Source organism: Helianthus annuus, chromosome 6 (assembly GCF_002127325.2).
Source record: "Helianthus annuus cultivar XRQ/B chromosome 6, HanXRQr2.0-SUNRISE, whole genome shotgun sequence".
Classification (NCBI taxonomy): Eukaryota; Viridiplantae; Streptophyta; class Magnoliopsida; order Asterales; family Asteraceae; genus Helianthus; species Helianthus annuus.
The window spans coordinates 99,627,467-99,642,260 of record NC_035438.2 but is presented as its reverse complement, the minus strand read 5'-3'; the positions used below and the strand labels follow the sequence as shown (position 1 = coordinate 99,642,260).

At 37.7% G+C, this 14,794-nt stretch overlaps 1 protein-coding gene across 2 annotated transcripts; it reads left to right on the top strand.

The window, feature by feature from the left end:
* The first annotated feature begins 8,054 nt into the window (after positions 1-8,054).
* On the top strand, positions 8,055-13,129 carry LOC110927305 (tubby-like F-box protein 8). Of its 2 annotated transcripts, XM_022170967.2 has the most exons (6): positions 8,056-8,330; positions 8,578-8,629; positions 9,844-10,230; positions 10,525-10,612; positions 10,844-10,979; positions 12,285-13,129. In XM_022170967.2, the coding sequence occupies exons 3-6, from the start codon at positions 9,874-9,876 to the stop codon at positions 12,991-12,993; spliced, it is 1,290 nt and encodes a 429-aa protein (XP_022026659.1). In that variant the 5' UTR covers positions 8,056-8,330; positions 8,578-8,629; positions 9,844-9,873; the 3' UTR covers positions 12,994-13,129. The 2 variants fall into 2 exon arrangements, with proteins under 2 accessions (XP_022026660.1, XP_022026659.1); XM_022170968.2 differs by lacking the exon at positions 8,578-8,629 and having other exon boundaries at positions 8,055-8,330.
* The last annotated feature ends 1,665 nt before the right edge of the window (positions 13,130-14,794 follow it).

Below are 14,794 nucleotides of genomic sequence, written 5' to 3'. Positions count from 1 at the left end.
GCTTTGGCCTATAGGTAAAATACTCTCGTCGAAAAGCGATTAACGGTATTTTACCCTTCCAGTTACTACACGTCCTTAATCAATTGAAAAATCGAAACTTTGGCGTGATTGAAAATCGAGGAATGGGACTAGTTGACAAGATGCGGGTTTCGCCCCTAACTTGACAACATCGTACCATAAATGTGGTTGGTACTCGTCGGGTCAAGAAAGTTAATTCCGACACTTTAATGAGGGCCCACTAGAGTTTGAATTGGAAATTTACCATCAAGATGTGGATTTTACTCCTAACTTGATGGCGTAATTTCGTGCAACATCGATTAAGCGGATTGAGAGTCATTCATCAAATTATGGGTTTCACGCCTATTTTGGTGAAGTCATCATGTTTGTATGATACAAGTGTCTTCGAGTCTTCAACGTGTATTACGTAAATGTCTTAGGAAAGACTTGTTGTAAGTATTAAGACAAAAGGAAAAGATAGAAGCAAGTAGGAAGAATTAACATTTTAAACATGAAGCAAGAATGGTCAAGTATGATACCTACTATAGACTAGGTCGAATCATGGCAATTCTACCTAATTCTCTATAGTTATGGCTTTGATACCAATCTATCACACCCCAACCGATGGCGGAAACATCGGAGTGAGACGAACATGATTGCTCGAGACTTCATAACACTATTTGTGACAATAATTATTTCAAAACCGATTTCATTTCACAACAATAATTGTCAATTACATCAAAGAAATCAAAATACAACACTTGAAATTCAAAGTACAACAAAGTTTAATAAAAATACGATAACAAATCTAGCATTTCGATATAACTTTCTAAAGTCGTCCCTACTATATTTCATCAAGATCATCATCATCAACCTGCAACATGTTTAAAAGTATAGTTTAACACACAAGGCATTGGCAAGTACACAAGTTTAATACATAGCATAAGATAAAATGTTTAAACGAATCCACATGGAAACTAAGTTATCAAGATTAACGTACAATTGGCATGCGAATATTCAAGTTAACCCTCTGATTACCACAAGAATTAAATTTAACATGACCACTAGTCTACGAGAAGTGCGTTACTCCTATAACGCTATACATGTTAAATGGAGGCTCGTACGAAGTTAATGACATGTTTATCACATAAGAATCACCCAAATATACGAATCAAGTATAATGAATAAGTATGCATGTATTGGATTGTTTGTGCATTGCATAAAGTATAAGTGTGATTATGAATTTGATAGGCTAAACATATTGCACCCAAAAAGTGTAAAGCGTAAAAAGGGGTGTTCGAGTGTACTCACGGTTTTGCAAAGATTTCCTTTGTAATCTCGTGAAGTGTTGGAGAGTTGGAGAATGGAACACCAAAGTCACCCTACATGGGGTAAACGAAGGTGTGTAAGTAACGGAATTAAGAGGGAAGATTCAGATTGGAATTTAAAGTACGAAAAGTATATGTGTATAAAAGTATTATCTAGTCTAAGTACTCGTTTTTGACACTAAGTTATATGTGTTTTCATGGGTCCTAATTCGCCCACTAGAATCAATAACGAGAGTCTTAGATTCGTAGATATGGTAGCCTAAGTTTATGACGAATAGCCATGACCCGATTATCATCATAAATTCAGTCATGTTTATACTTATATACATATTTACATAGTTATAACATTAACCTAAAACTAAGTCCATCATAGATTGTCATATAAGTCAAGCATGGAGGATTAACCTTTTTGTATGATTCACCACTACACAAATCATCACAAGGATGATTCGGAGGGTCATGAATAACAGGAAATAAAACTAACTAATGCATGCTCAAGTGGCCAAGTAATTCCTAACCCGGGTGAACCACCACGACATGGAAAGAGTTAACTAAGTGTCGGAGGCTAGGCGGGGTTATGTTACTTCGATACTAGGAAATCACTTGAGTGTTCATACACAAGGTTCACAAGTGAGGTAGTGGAACTAGATTGGAAAGCCAAAGCTCCCACGGTTCACACTTTTACAAATCACAATTTTAACATATGGAAGATGATGAATCATGTTTGTTTTCAACACTTGAATTATGATATGTATGAACTGAAAAGTAAAGAGTTTTGAACCCATAACTTGATGGAAATCACCTCAACACAAACCCACAACTAAAGGCTAAGTTGTGCGATTGGTGGGTACAAGATTCCATCAAGTTTTAGCAAGTGAAATGAAGTTACATAAACATGAATAAAAACACAAAATAGATCTTACTTTGGACCTCAAATATGGTAAGGTTTCACCTTAGTTTGCCAGAAGTGAGCTAGAATCACTTTTAAAACCTTCAAACTTTCTGCTCAAATTCAGAATATTTGGAGAGTTCTTGAGAGGATTTAAGAGTGTTTGTGAGGTTTGGAAAGTGAAAATGAGTGTTAAAATAGGTGTATTTATAGTGGGGGATTAGGGTTAAGAGTTAGGAATGAATTAAATGGAACTAGGTGGGAGTTGAAGACCAAAAATGGACCAATCCGGGATAAAATCAAACCTGGCTGCAGATTGGGCTGGGTCGCGCGTCGCGGAAAAGAGTGGTGCTCGGCCCGCATGTCACCTGGGCTCTCTGGGCAACTTTCAGGTTTTGTCAACTTCAGCCCCTCAACTTTGGTTTTTGGTGTATGATATGGTATTTTAAGTATATTAAACATATAATTAGGTGGATCATACATATAAAAGGACAGATCAAGTATAGTGAATGTATAAATGAGTAATTGCATGCATAAAGCGTATAAAGTCACGTATTTTCGATTGTTGTTCGTGAAATAAGCACATGTTTATGAGAATAACGAATATGCATCAAGTATGTATATGATTTGAAAGTATAAACAAGTATGAATAAACAAAGTATATTTCATATAAAATGATTGATACGCGCAAAATGCAACATATAAATTATATCAATTGTGGCATAAAACTAACCCTTTTTTAGTACTAATGTTGGAAAAAGTGTGTTTTTGTCTTCCTTTTGTATTTTCAGGATTAAATGAGCTCAAATTAACAAAAGAAGCAAAAAGACAGCAAAATCTAACATAAATACAAGAAAAGGAACAAAAGTGGATTGCTCGACCCCTCGACAGCATCCTCCCAAGCAAAACAGAGAAGGCAGAAGACTGAACACGCCCCGTGCTCAGCGAGCACGGGGCCGTGACCAAGAAGCAACAGAAAAGACAAACTTGTAGAAGCTTCTATTACTCACCATGGGGCCATGCCCAGTGAACACGGGGGCGTGCCCAAAGTACTGCAGGCGCATTTATTGTAATTGCGAATTACAATTAATGAAGAGAGTGTCAGACGGGCACGGTGCCATGCCCAGCGGACACGGGGCCGTGCCCAGGCTTCTGTTCAGCCTATAAATAGGAGTGCTTGGATCCATTGCAACTCATCCCTTGGCACACCACCTCTCTCACACTTCACCCACCATCCACCACCACCATAACACCATCATCCACCACCATCATCCATTGTCCATCATAGAGTGTGTGAGTCATCTCGGGATCCAAGATTGATCGTAAGAGCTCTTGACAATCAAGGCTATGTTTGCCTAAGTCTCTTACATCACTTGGTGAAGACAAGTGTTTAGTATAATACTTTTTATTTTTAATCTTTTGCACTTCTTAATTGGTTTTGTATCAATGACTTTAATAACTAGTTTCTTATGTTGAAGGTGATTCTTCCTTATCGTTTGTCCGTGGTGTCTTGGCATTATTTTACTGTCTATATAAAATAAAATATTTTCACCATTCATATCTCCACGGTCTATATGGAGGTATGTTGGCTACCTGGTCGGGGGTTAAGGGAACGGTTTGGTAAGGGTCTTGCCCTTGTTCAGCGTTTAGAGGTCCTGCAAGGGACCTGGGTTAAATTTAGTAGGACCTCCTTCAATACCCAAAGGTATTGGATGGCGGGGGTCCAAACTCTTTGATCCTCTCATAAGTTAACTACTATTAATACTATAACCCGGCTATTTAGGACTGTATCCCTGCTGACTCAGACTACTTAGTCGAGGGTAACGTCACCTCCAAAAGAGGGGCCTACCATAATTTGCATTAATAACTTAATTAATTATCTTCCAATAATCCGACCCTTTAGGATTGTATCCTTGCTGACTCAAACTACTGGGTTGAGGGTAACGTCGCCTTCAAAAGAGGGGCCTACTACAATAACTAAGATAATCTCTTAAACAAGTGCAAAAGTGCGAAAATAATCAAAGGTTATACTAACACACGAGTCGGATCCAAGTGATTCATCTTGTCTATCTGTTTTTATTTTTATTTTATTTTTCAGCATTTAGTTAGTTTTATTTTCTTAGTTTAAAAAATCTTTTCTAGCATTTTGATTTGATTAGACGTTGAGGATAAACCGGTACTAAAAGCTCTTGTGTACTTGGACGACCTCGGTATCTTACCAACACTATACTACGTCCACGATGGGTGCACTTGCCCATATGTGTGTGTAGTGTTAGTAAATATCGTGTTTTATAAATTTAAAACTTGGCTAAAAAAGGTGTAAAAAGGGCATAAAATATATACCTAAAACATATACACACCCACACGCATCAATGATCAAGTTTTATTACGACCAAAGCCTCAGATTACAATGATTCGAAACGAAATACGATTACATGGGATATAAGTTTCCAGAAATAGAATTACAAGACAAGCTTTCTAAATACAGAAAGTTACAAAAGGCGAGGCATTACACAAGGGTTTAGACGCCATGTCGCGTGGGGATGGGTACATAAACCACCAAGGGGAAAATGGATATGGTAACAACTACCAATGCGACAGGGGACCGGGTAACTACCACCCACAACGGTTCTCCAATTGCAGATCGACGTTTTTTTATCACCCTTTATGAGCATTGGAAGCCCAACAAACAGTCTTGCAATTAGTCAGCAATCATTACTTCTTAATGAACTCGAATTTAGGAAATGATGAGGAATGTAAGGAGAAGCGTTAGGATTCAAGGGTTTAGACGCTATGTCGCGCGGGGATGGGTATAGAAACCACAAAGGGGATAATAGATATTATATAAATACCAAAAGCTTCAGCCATGATGGTTTGTTTTCCGGCATAAGATTGTTGATTTTTTGGTGGAAGAAGGTGAAGAGTGTGGGTGAAATGGTGTGTGTGGATGAGTGGGTGGGTATATATGTGTAACAAATGGGGGTTGAGGTTTTCATGGTTCTTATAAATTGTTCAGGGTGGTCGGAAAAGTGGGTGTGCTACTGTTGGTGCTTATAAAATTTTTGGAAAGTAGGGTAATGTGATCGGTGAGTTTGATTTGAATTTTGAAAGGAGGAAGACGTATGGCAGAAGAAGATAAATGGTGGTGATACAGTAATAGATGCCAATCAAAGTTACACAAGACAATTAAACCTTACAAACACCATCTAAAAACTTATATAATATGCTTCATATATTAAACATAAATAAGTAAAATATAATTCTCCATTCATTGCTTCACTTGACCTAAAAGATGATAACTTTCACCAAAAATTTATAATAAAACTTCAAGCATTCTGAACCCTAGCTGCAAACAACCCAACAAACTCCAGATACTGAAAACCTTCAGCAATCATACTCTCAGTACTCTCATAACCCACCGTCGTCGCCACCCAACAAACTCCAGATACTGAAAACGCTATCTAAAGAATTACTGAATTAAATGGTTGTTCGATTTTACCCAAAAAAAAACTTATATACGGGTCATATAGCATTATGCGGCCCGTATATAGATCTTAAAAACCTAAAAATCTGATCAAACCTCACTAAAATAAGCACATTTGGTCGTATAATATTATATTGCTCGTATACAATTGTATACTGCTCTTATAATGTTATACGACCTGTATACATGTAAAACAAAAAAATATTCCACTGCATTTATTTCTGTGCAAAATCATTCTATACGGGTCGTATAAGGTTATACGACCCCTATATATCTAGGGATGTGAAAATATAAGATTATAGAGGTGTGCGAATAGTATTTGCCTTAAAAAATAAATAAATAAATACCCACCTATGTCTATTGAATTACTCTGTTCCCGAGTCTCATTTAACAAGGGGAGAGGAAAGAAAAGACATGAAAATATAAAAAACCATGTTCCCGAGATTTTTTAAGGATAGAATGGGAGGGGAAATAAGGGAAAAGGAAAGAAAATTTGTACCTATATTTATCCTTCCAAATCAGAAAGATTAGGAGAGAAAATCTTATTAATTACTAAATTACCCTCGTATCTAATTAAAATGTTTATGTTTAAAGGGTATAAGGGTAAAATTGTTCCTTTCTTTTCTTTTCCTCCTGACTCGGGAACATATAAAATGCTTGATTTCTTTTCATTAAACTCAGAAACACGAAAAACAAATCACATCTTTTCCTTCCTTTTTTCTGTTAATTCATTTTCCTTCCCCTCCCTGCTAGATGAGAGTCGGGAACACATGTAATAATAATCTAAGTAAATTGCCCGGATAGTCCCTGTGGTTTGCTATTTTTCACCTTTAGTCTCTAACTTTCTAAAATTACAGCTATAGTCCTCAACTTTTCAATTTTCGTTCCCGTATAGTCCCTGTGCCTAACATCAGTTAGTTTTCCAAGTTAAGAGAGTGTGAAATGACAAAAAACCCTTACTATAAAACAAAATAACCTAATTGATTTTTTTATTTGTAGGACCCACTCCTTAAAAAAAAATAACAACCCCACCCTCACCCCCACCTTGCTCTCCCTTTCTTCTTTCTTCACCCTGCAACTCCATCACCCCCATCTTCTCCACAAGAACACACACTTACACACACTCAACAGTGAATCCAAACCGTCCATTTTCCCTACACACTACCACTGGTACACTTCAGAGTTCACCGACTCAAACACCATTCTCCACGTATATGACATCGTTTTCAACGGCTTCTCCGCTTCCATGACTCCTTCACAAACATCCTCTTTAGAAAAAAACATCCAGATGTTCTGGCTTCCAAATCGCCGGCGAGAGCTTCACACCACTCGTTCACCACAGTTTGTTGGTTTAAGAAACCAGAGAGGCCTCTGGTCCGAATATGACTACGGTTCTGACGTCATCATCGGCGTTTTCGACACCGGAATCTGGCCACAGAGATAAAGTTGCGATCCGATTACAATTCCAATCAATATTCAACCTCGTCGTTCACCGTTCACCGGCGTTCACCGTGTTCCGGTAAGAAACATCGTCACCTTTGATTGATTTTCGACCTCAAATACACAAATTCGAAATTTAAGGTTCGAAAAAACGAAGATCATCACCAATTTCACCGATCTGTGATCTATTCTTATCAATTCATTATATTCTTTACCAATTTCATAATATATGGTGGTTTTGTTTTCCGATTGTGACAATACTAATAACTCAGGGTTTGATGACAAGCTAAATAATAGAGGTATGGGGACTTCTACAAGAAGTGGGTATAGGCGTCAAACAGGTTCTACTACATTAAATAGTGTAGTATATGAAGCTGGGATGAACAATGAAAGCAAGCCTGAGAAAGAAACTTTAAGAACAAAAACTCAGACAACCTCATTTTCTGCTGATAGTAACCAAAAGAGGGACATTCTTGAAGAAGATATTGATGAACCTTTACAAAGTGGTGTTGTACGTGTGTTTAAGCAACCAGACATTGAATGCTTAAGTGATGAAGAGGATCTATATTTTTTTAACTTTTTAATTAGAGTGGGTTAGCCGGCAGGCGGTGGTGGTTCTCTTATGGAGCGTGGTGGTAGTTGTAGTTGATGGATCCTACCTGAATTAATATATTAATTATTTTATTTTAATGACTTAATAATTTTTATATTAAGGGTATTTTTGTAATTTTACACTCACTTAACATTAAAAACTAACCCTATCCGTTTCAGGGACTATCTGAGAACGAAAATTGAAAAGTTAAAGACTATAGAGGTAATTTTACAAAGTTAAAGACTAAAGGTGAAAAGGTCAAACCACAAGTACTATCCGGTAATTTAACTCTAATAATCTAATAGTAGACTTTTCCATCTTCTTCCCCTGGTTAGTTGAGCCAGATTTAATGTAGATTTGAGTTTTAGAGAGAGAATGAGTGTGTTGTAGAGAGAGAATGAATGAGTTTTAGATAGAGAAATGTGCATCTGCTTCTGGGTCTGACCCAATTATCCTTTCCCTTTTGATCTGCTCCATGTCTTCCAACTGTTCGAAGAAAGTCCTCACTGAAAATTACATCTGATTCATTACAATCAAGCATACCTGGTGTAGTTGCTGACTCTAATTTCCAAAGGGTTTCATGGTTTTCTGTTTCTAAAGGTATAGATCTTTAATCTTGCATCATTTACCGTGATTTTTGTGCCCTAATTTGACTTTGATTGGTGTCTTTTAGTGATAGTGATCTATTTGCTTGTCTTTCTTGAATTCATCAAGAATGAAACGAAAACCCTAAGTTAGTGATTCCGAAAGTTGAAGTTTGTTGGTTTAATTTGATGGGTTTGGTGTTAAACTTGCAGTTTTGCCTTAACCCTAACATGTGTTCTGTACTGTTGATTTTGTTTTGCAGCTCGTAAAATCCAGATTTGATGGATATATAATCTGTCATCACTTATCATCCGGTTGGTTTTCTTGTGTTCTTTCTTTTTAGTTGAATTTGTTTCAGTTTATATACATTATATAATGAAAGTTTGAGGGGTGTTGCTATACTTACACCCTCCAGCTGTCATATAAGTCATTTCTTATGGTATACGGGTGTTTAACCATGGCGAATCCTTCTACATGGCCATAAAATCATGCCCAAACCCCTCTTTAGGGGATGTTGATTAGTGAACTAGATGGTGTGCGTATAGCCTTAACATGACTGAGTTAGGTGGATAGATACTGCATACTTGCTTAGATATTCAATGCTGGTTTTTTGCTCAAAAATCTGTCTATAAATCATAATTGTCAAAAGCGCAAAAGGCGCGTGCCTAGGCGCTCGGGCGCATCGAGGCGCGGCTATAGCGCCTTGTGGTAGGTCGGGCGCAAAAAAGGGCTTTTTTTTTGTAAAAAACGGCGCTGAGGCGCAAAAAAAACGTTGTTGAGGCGCAGGAAAAAAAGTAAAACAGCCGAGTGCAACGCGGGCCCGGGTTTTCGGAGCTGCATTCGTGTCCGCAAGACGTGCGCGGGCACACACGAGTTCAACCAAATTCCAGTTCAGAAACTCATTTTTTGCATAAACATATTTTTATAATACATATTTTGATCTTAAATGGCATATATAATAGTTTTTTTTTTTATTTTATATGTGGAATCTTATTTATTTTCAAAGCATAACATATTTTTTATATTTTTTTTTCTCTATGTGCGTTTTTCTTAAAAAAGCCCACGCTTTTTTGCGCCTTGCCTTGCACCTAGGCTCTGGGCGAGGCCGATGCGCCTCGCCTGCGCCTTGCGTCTTTGACAACATAGCTATAAACCTAAAAGAAAAAGAAAAAGAAAAGAGAATTGATTTATTGCTAGTCATATTTTTCTCCCTCTGTATTTGGGAATAACATTATCGAAACAATTTCTTCAAATTTTTTGTTCATACAGAGCAACTTAATATATGCCCTTTCAGCATAATAGTTTTTTCCTAATGATTTTGTTATAAAATTTGCTATTTCATAGATGAAGGGTACTTTAGTCATTTCACAGATGGCGAAACTCTTTTTATGTGAAGGGAAATGATGGTTTTAACCTCGTAAATTGATTTAACTTCTGGTTAAGTCCGAAAACATGATATAAATACACTTTATACCCTTGATCATCTTTTAACTACAATCTAACTCAAACTTCCTTTGATGTTTTGCAGTTATTGTGGGAGTTTGTTTTCTTTTGAAAGATGTCGTTTCGTAGCATAGTTCGTGATGTGAGAGACGGGTTTGGGAGTTTATCGAGGCGTAGTTTCGATGTAAGGCTGTCAGGGCTTCATAGCAGAGGGAAATCACAGGGTTCGATTAATGATTTAAACGATAACCAGACGTTATTTGTGGTCCAAAACAGTAGGTGGGCTAATCTCCCTCCGGAGCTTCTTTTTGATGTGATTAAGAGGTTAGAAGAGAGTGAAAGCACATGGCCTGCAAGAAAACATGTTGTTGCTTGTGCTGCGGTTTGTAAGTCGTGGAGGAGTATGTGTAAGGAAATTGTTCCAACTCCAGAATCTTGTGGGAAACTTACTTTCCCAGTTTCTTTAAAGCAGGTATTTTTATCCTTTTGGTAACGGGACATAAAAGTGTCAAGTTGGGCTGGCCCGCAACACTTTCTCATCCATGTGTTGATTTTTTTTTTGTAAATAGTTAATGATTTAATTATGATTAAATAAAACGATATTATTTATTAAAACAGTAATTTGATTCTTGGAATAAAATGATTTTAGTGGCTGTATGCATTGTAAGACATTGGACAAATTTCAACTCATTTTATATGTTACACATTCCAAATTGATCTATGCGTAAGTAAATGGGTCAATAACTAACTATTATTCATTTTTCAGCCCGGGCCACGCGATGTTACTATTCAATGCTTTATCAAGAGGGATAAATCGAACTTGACATATCATCTTTATCTGTGTCTTAGTCCAGGTTAGTGAGCATATGCTATTCGTTTATGCTCCCTTAGTCCATGAAAATTGCAACATTTACCTATTCGGGCCTCGTAAAATGAAAAAAATGACGATGCGCATATTGGTGCGATTTTGTTTGGATTACAATTTTGTTTTTGGATTTCAAAAATATGTCAAGATGATTTTGATGTTGCCGATTACCCTTCGGGTTATATAAATTGAATTGAGTTTTGGGTTTTGGGTTTTTCAGCTGCTTTGCTAGTTGAAAATGGGAAATTCTTGCTGTCGGCAAAAAGAACTCGAAGAACTACTTGTACCGAATACGTCATCTCCATGGATGCTGAAAACATTTCAAGATCAAGCAACACTTATATCGGGAAGCTCAGGTATTTAAAATCCAAATATTTCAATTTGTTACTTTGATCACGGTCATATGTATTTGATGGGACGAACATTTGGGCTGGGCCCATGCAAAGGTGGTAAGATAGGTTGGTTGGGTAACATGTCAAAAGCGTCATTTTAGTACGGGTCAAAACAGATAGTTTCAGTTTTTTTAATCATTATAAAGAATTAGGTGAAATGCTTACAATAACCCTTAGGGCTATGACTAAGTGACAACTGAACTAATGACTAATGACTAATAATGTAATGGATTTTGCAACTTTTTTAGGTGTGAATTATTGTACTTTAACCGCCATTTTACAACCAACCACCAAAAAACCACTAACCAACTATGCTTGGTTATTTGTACTTTATCACCAAACAATTCTTAAACATGCTTTAAGGTCTATGTTAGCATTTTCCTTAATTTAAACCTAACCACCTTTAGGTGGTTGATTATTATTGATTATTCTATTCTATTCTGTTTCATTTTGAAAAAGTTTGTTGTTATCCATAGTCAGAAGGAATATTGTTGGCAAAATCTGATAATTAATGTAGGGATGTTCAAAAACCATTGAAACCGACCAAACTGAGCTAAATCGGCCGGGGTAGGGGTACGATCCGCTACGGTGTACCATTGAGTCCGGTACGGTTTACACAAATTAAAACAGATTTTAACTAAATTCATAAATCCAAATAATCAAAATCCATTATTTGTATTACCAAATAGAAAACATAAACATAAAGTTCTAAAATCCTAATCTAGACGTGTCCTTTTTCCTTTCCCGTTGTCGGCTGATATATATACATGATTCTGGATTTTGGTAATTGGTTGAATTATGGAAACGATTGACGCTACGTATTTTGGGGATTTTCCCGCTTTCCACAATTGTATACGTATTCCCGCCAAGTGTATACCGAACCCTAAAACGAACTGATCGCTGAATTGAAACCCAAAATTCGTTGAATTGAAAAACCTAATCCGCTGAATTGAAAAGCCGAATACGCTGAACTGAAACATTGAATTCGCGATTTGGAAGCGTATTAATTCTTATTCCTATTCTGTACGGTACGAAACGTATCAAAACGAAATACGCTACTTCTCTGGCGAATTAGGTGACTATGGGTTTGACTATCCTTTGAACTTCTAGCTAATTTTTTATTTTATTTCATTAGACCCGTTTGACAACACAAATCAGCTTATGTACTAAAAATTCATTAGTATCAAGTATGAAATCGGCCAATTTACTTGGATCTAAAGTTTTAAATTTTAATTTATAGAAGCCTTATATTTGTGTTGTTTTTTATAGATCTAATTTTCTCGGGACAAAGTTCATAATCTACGACACGCAGCCTCCACATTCTGGTGCCAACCTTCCGCCACCGGGTCGATCAAAGAGATTTTATTCCAAGAAAGTCTCACCAAAAGTGCCAAGTGGCAGCTACAACATCGCCCACATCACCTACGAGCTTAACGTGCTCGGCACGCGCGGCCCACGTAGGATGCACTGTGTCATGCACACGATTCCCACCTCTGCCCTTGAACCAGGCGGCACCGTGCCAGGTCAGCCAGAATTCCTCCTGCCGCCCCGCTCGTTGGAAGACTCTTTCCGTAGCATGTCGTTTTCAAAGTCACTCGACCACTCAACCGAGTTCAGCAGTTCTAGATTCTCCGAGATCATGGGAGCCGCCACAGCAACCGATGTCCCCGATAGTGAAAAGTCAAAAATGCCCTTGGTCCTGAAAAACAAGTCGCCTAGGTGGCATGAACAGTTGCAATGCTGGTGTTTGAATTTTAGGGGGCGTGTGACCATTGCGTCAGTCAAGAACTTCCAGTTAGTCGCTGCCCCCCCAGTTGCGGGAACATCTCAGCCACCGCCGGACCATGATAAGGTCATATTGCAGTTCGGGAAGGTCGGGAAAGACATGTTCACCATGGATTATCGGTATCCATTATCTGCATTTCAAGCGTTTGCAATCTGTTTAAGCAGCTTTGACACTAAATTAGCATGTGAATAGAAAATCTAACATTCTGTGTGTACCTTTTGAAATCGATAATTTGATCTGTAACTGTTTGTCTTGTTCACAACTGAAAGATTCTTGTTGTTTTCATTTATATGGTTTGGTGATATTCAAACTCATAACCTTTAAGTTATCATGATCCATATCCAAATTCCTAAACATGTTTGGGATTTGGTTTCTTCACCAGAATGTCTGGCTTTATGCATATTGTGCCGCGTTGGGTTGAAACCACGGGCACGGTTAGTTGGCGGGTTGGGTTGGGTTAGTTACAACTTAAACGTGTATACACACACACAAGTGTTTCGGGTTTATGGGTTGTGTCAACATGTGATTACGTGTATCGTGTTTGTGTTCATGTGTCTGACATTATTTTGAGGTTCGGTATTCGCTAAGCCTGACAAAATAGGCAATGGGTCTGGCCCAAATGGATTTAGGTCTAAACAAGTTGATGTAAAAAAGAAAGTATTAATTTGGTTTAGATAAAAAAGGCTTTTTGAAAAAAGGCGACTGGATTGAAAGTCCTTTCAAGAAAAAAAAGTATCAAGACGACAAAACGGATGAGTTGTGGAGATGGTGCTGTCGATGGCCGTATGGTGGCACTGCGACCAGTGGCGGATTCAACAATGTTTTCCACCGGGTTCCTTTTGGTAAATTCTCACTAATTTTTCTAAATCATACAAGATTTTCACTAAGTTTTTAATTTTTTTCTAAACCGAGGGGGTTCCCGTGAACCCCTAAAACACCCATGGATCCGCCCCTGACTGCGACTATGATGTATATATTATCTTGATGTATTCTAAAGAATAGAAAAGGTTAAATCCATGGGATACCCAAATATTCACATAGTGTGAGGTTCATTGGGGAACACTAAAAAAGTGAGGAATAGTGGGGAACCGACTCAAACGAACTCCGATTGAACTCATTCCAGCGGCGTTGGAACCGTATCGTCGAACCCTAACTAGGATCTCTTAACCCTAAACCCTAAATCATAACCCCTAAACCCTAAATATATTAGGGTTTGACTTTTAGGGTTTAGCTTTAGGGTTTAGCCTTAGGGTTTAGCTTTAGGGTTTAGGGTTTAGCTTTATGGTTTAGGGTTTAGCTTTAGGTTTAGACTTTAGGGTTTATAGTTTAGATTTTACAGTTTAGCTTATGTTTTAGCCTTATTTTTTAGCTTTAGGGTTTAGAGTTTAGGAGTTAGGATTTAGGGTTTAGGGTTAAGAGATCTTAGTTAGGATTCGACGAGCCGGTTCCAACGCCGCTGGAATGAGTCCAATTGGAGTTCGTTTGAGTCGGTTCCCCGCTGTTCCCCACTTTTTTAATATTCCCCAATGAACCTTCCCCTATTCACATATTTAAAATGTGTAATACAACAAGATAAAATATAATCTAAAAGACACTTTCATTTATTCATCAGATTGTATAAATAGTAAATAGTATTGATAAATTAAGGATTATAGCAAAATAAAGGAGGAATTTTGATAATTTAAGTCACATCAAGCCATTTTAGCTTAGGTAGATAACCTGGATTTACTTATGACTAGGGGTGCAAACAAGCCGAGCGGCTCGCGAGCTACTCGAGATCGGCTCGAGAAAATGCTCGAAACGAGCCGAGCCTTATCGAGCCCAAGCCGAGCTTGAGCTTAAAATAAAGCTCGTTTGTTTATCGAGCCCGAGCTCGAGCCTCGCATGTGAAGCTCGTTAGGCTCGTCGAGCTTTATCGAGCCTTAGTGTAAACGGGCCGAGTCGAGTCGAGCTTATTTTAACTTGTTTACAAGCCAACCTCGAACCTAAAAAT

What these genes read in the sequence shown, in the direction of transcription:
- LOC110927305 (XM_022170968.2), top strand. Translation starts at nt 9,874, where the DNA reads ATGTCGTTTCGTAGCATAGTTCGTGATGTGAGAGACGGGTTTGGGAGT. An exon ending in TCCCAGTTTCTTTAAAGCAG is followed by an intron (nt 10,231 to 10,524) that starts GTATTTTTATCC and finishes TTCATTTTTCAG; the next exon opens with CCCGGGCCACGCGATGTTAC. An exon ending in TTATCTGTGTCTTAGTCCAG is followed by an intron (nt 10,613 to 10,843) that starts GTTAGTGAGCAT and finishes TGGGTTTTTCAG; the next exon opens with CTGCTTTGCTAGTTGAAAAT.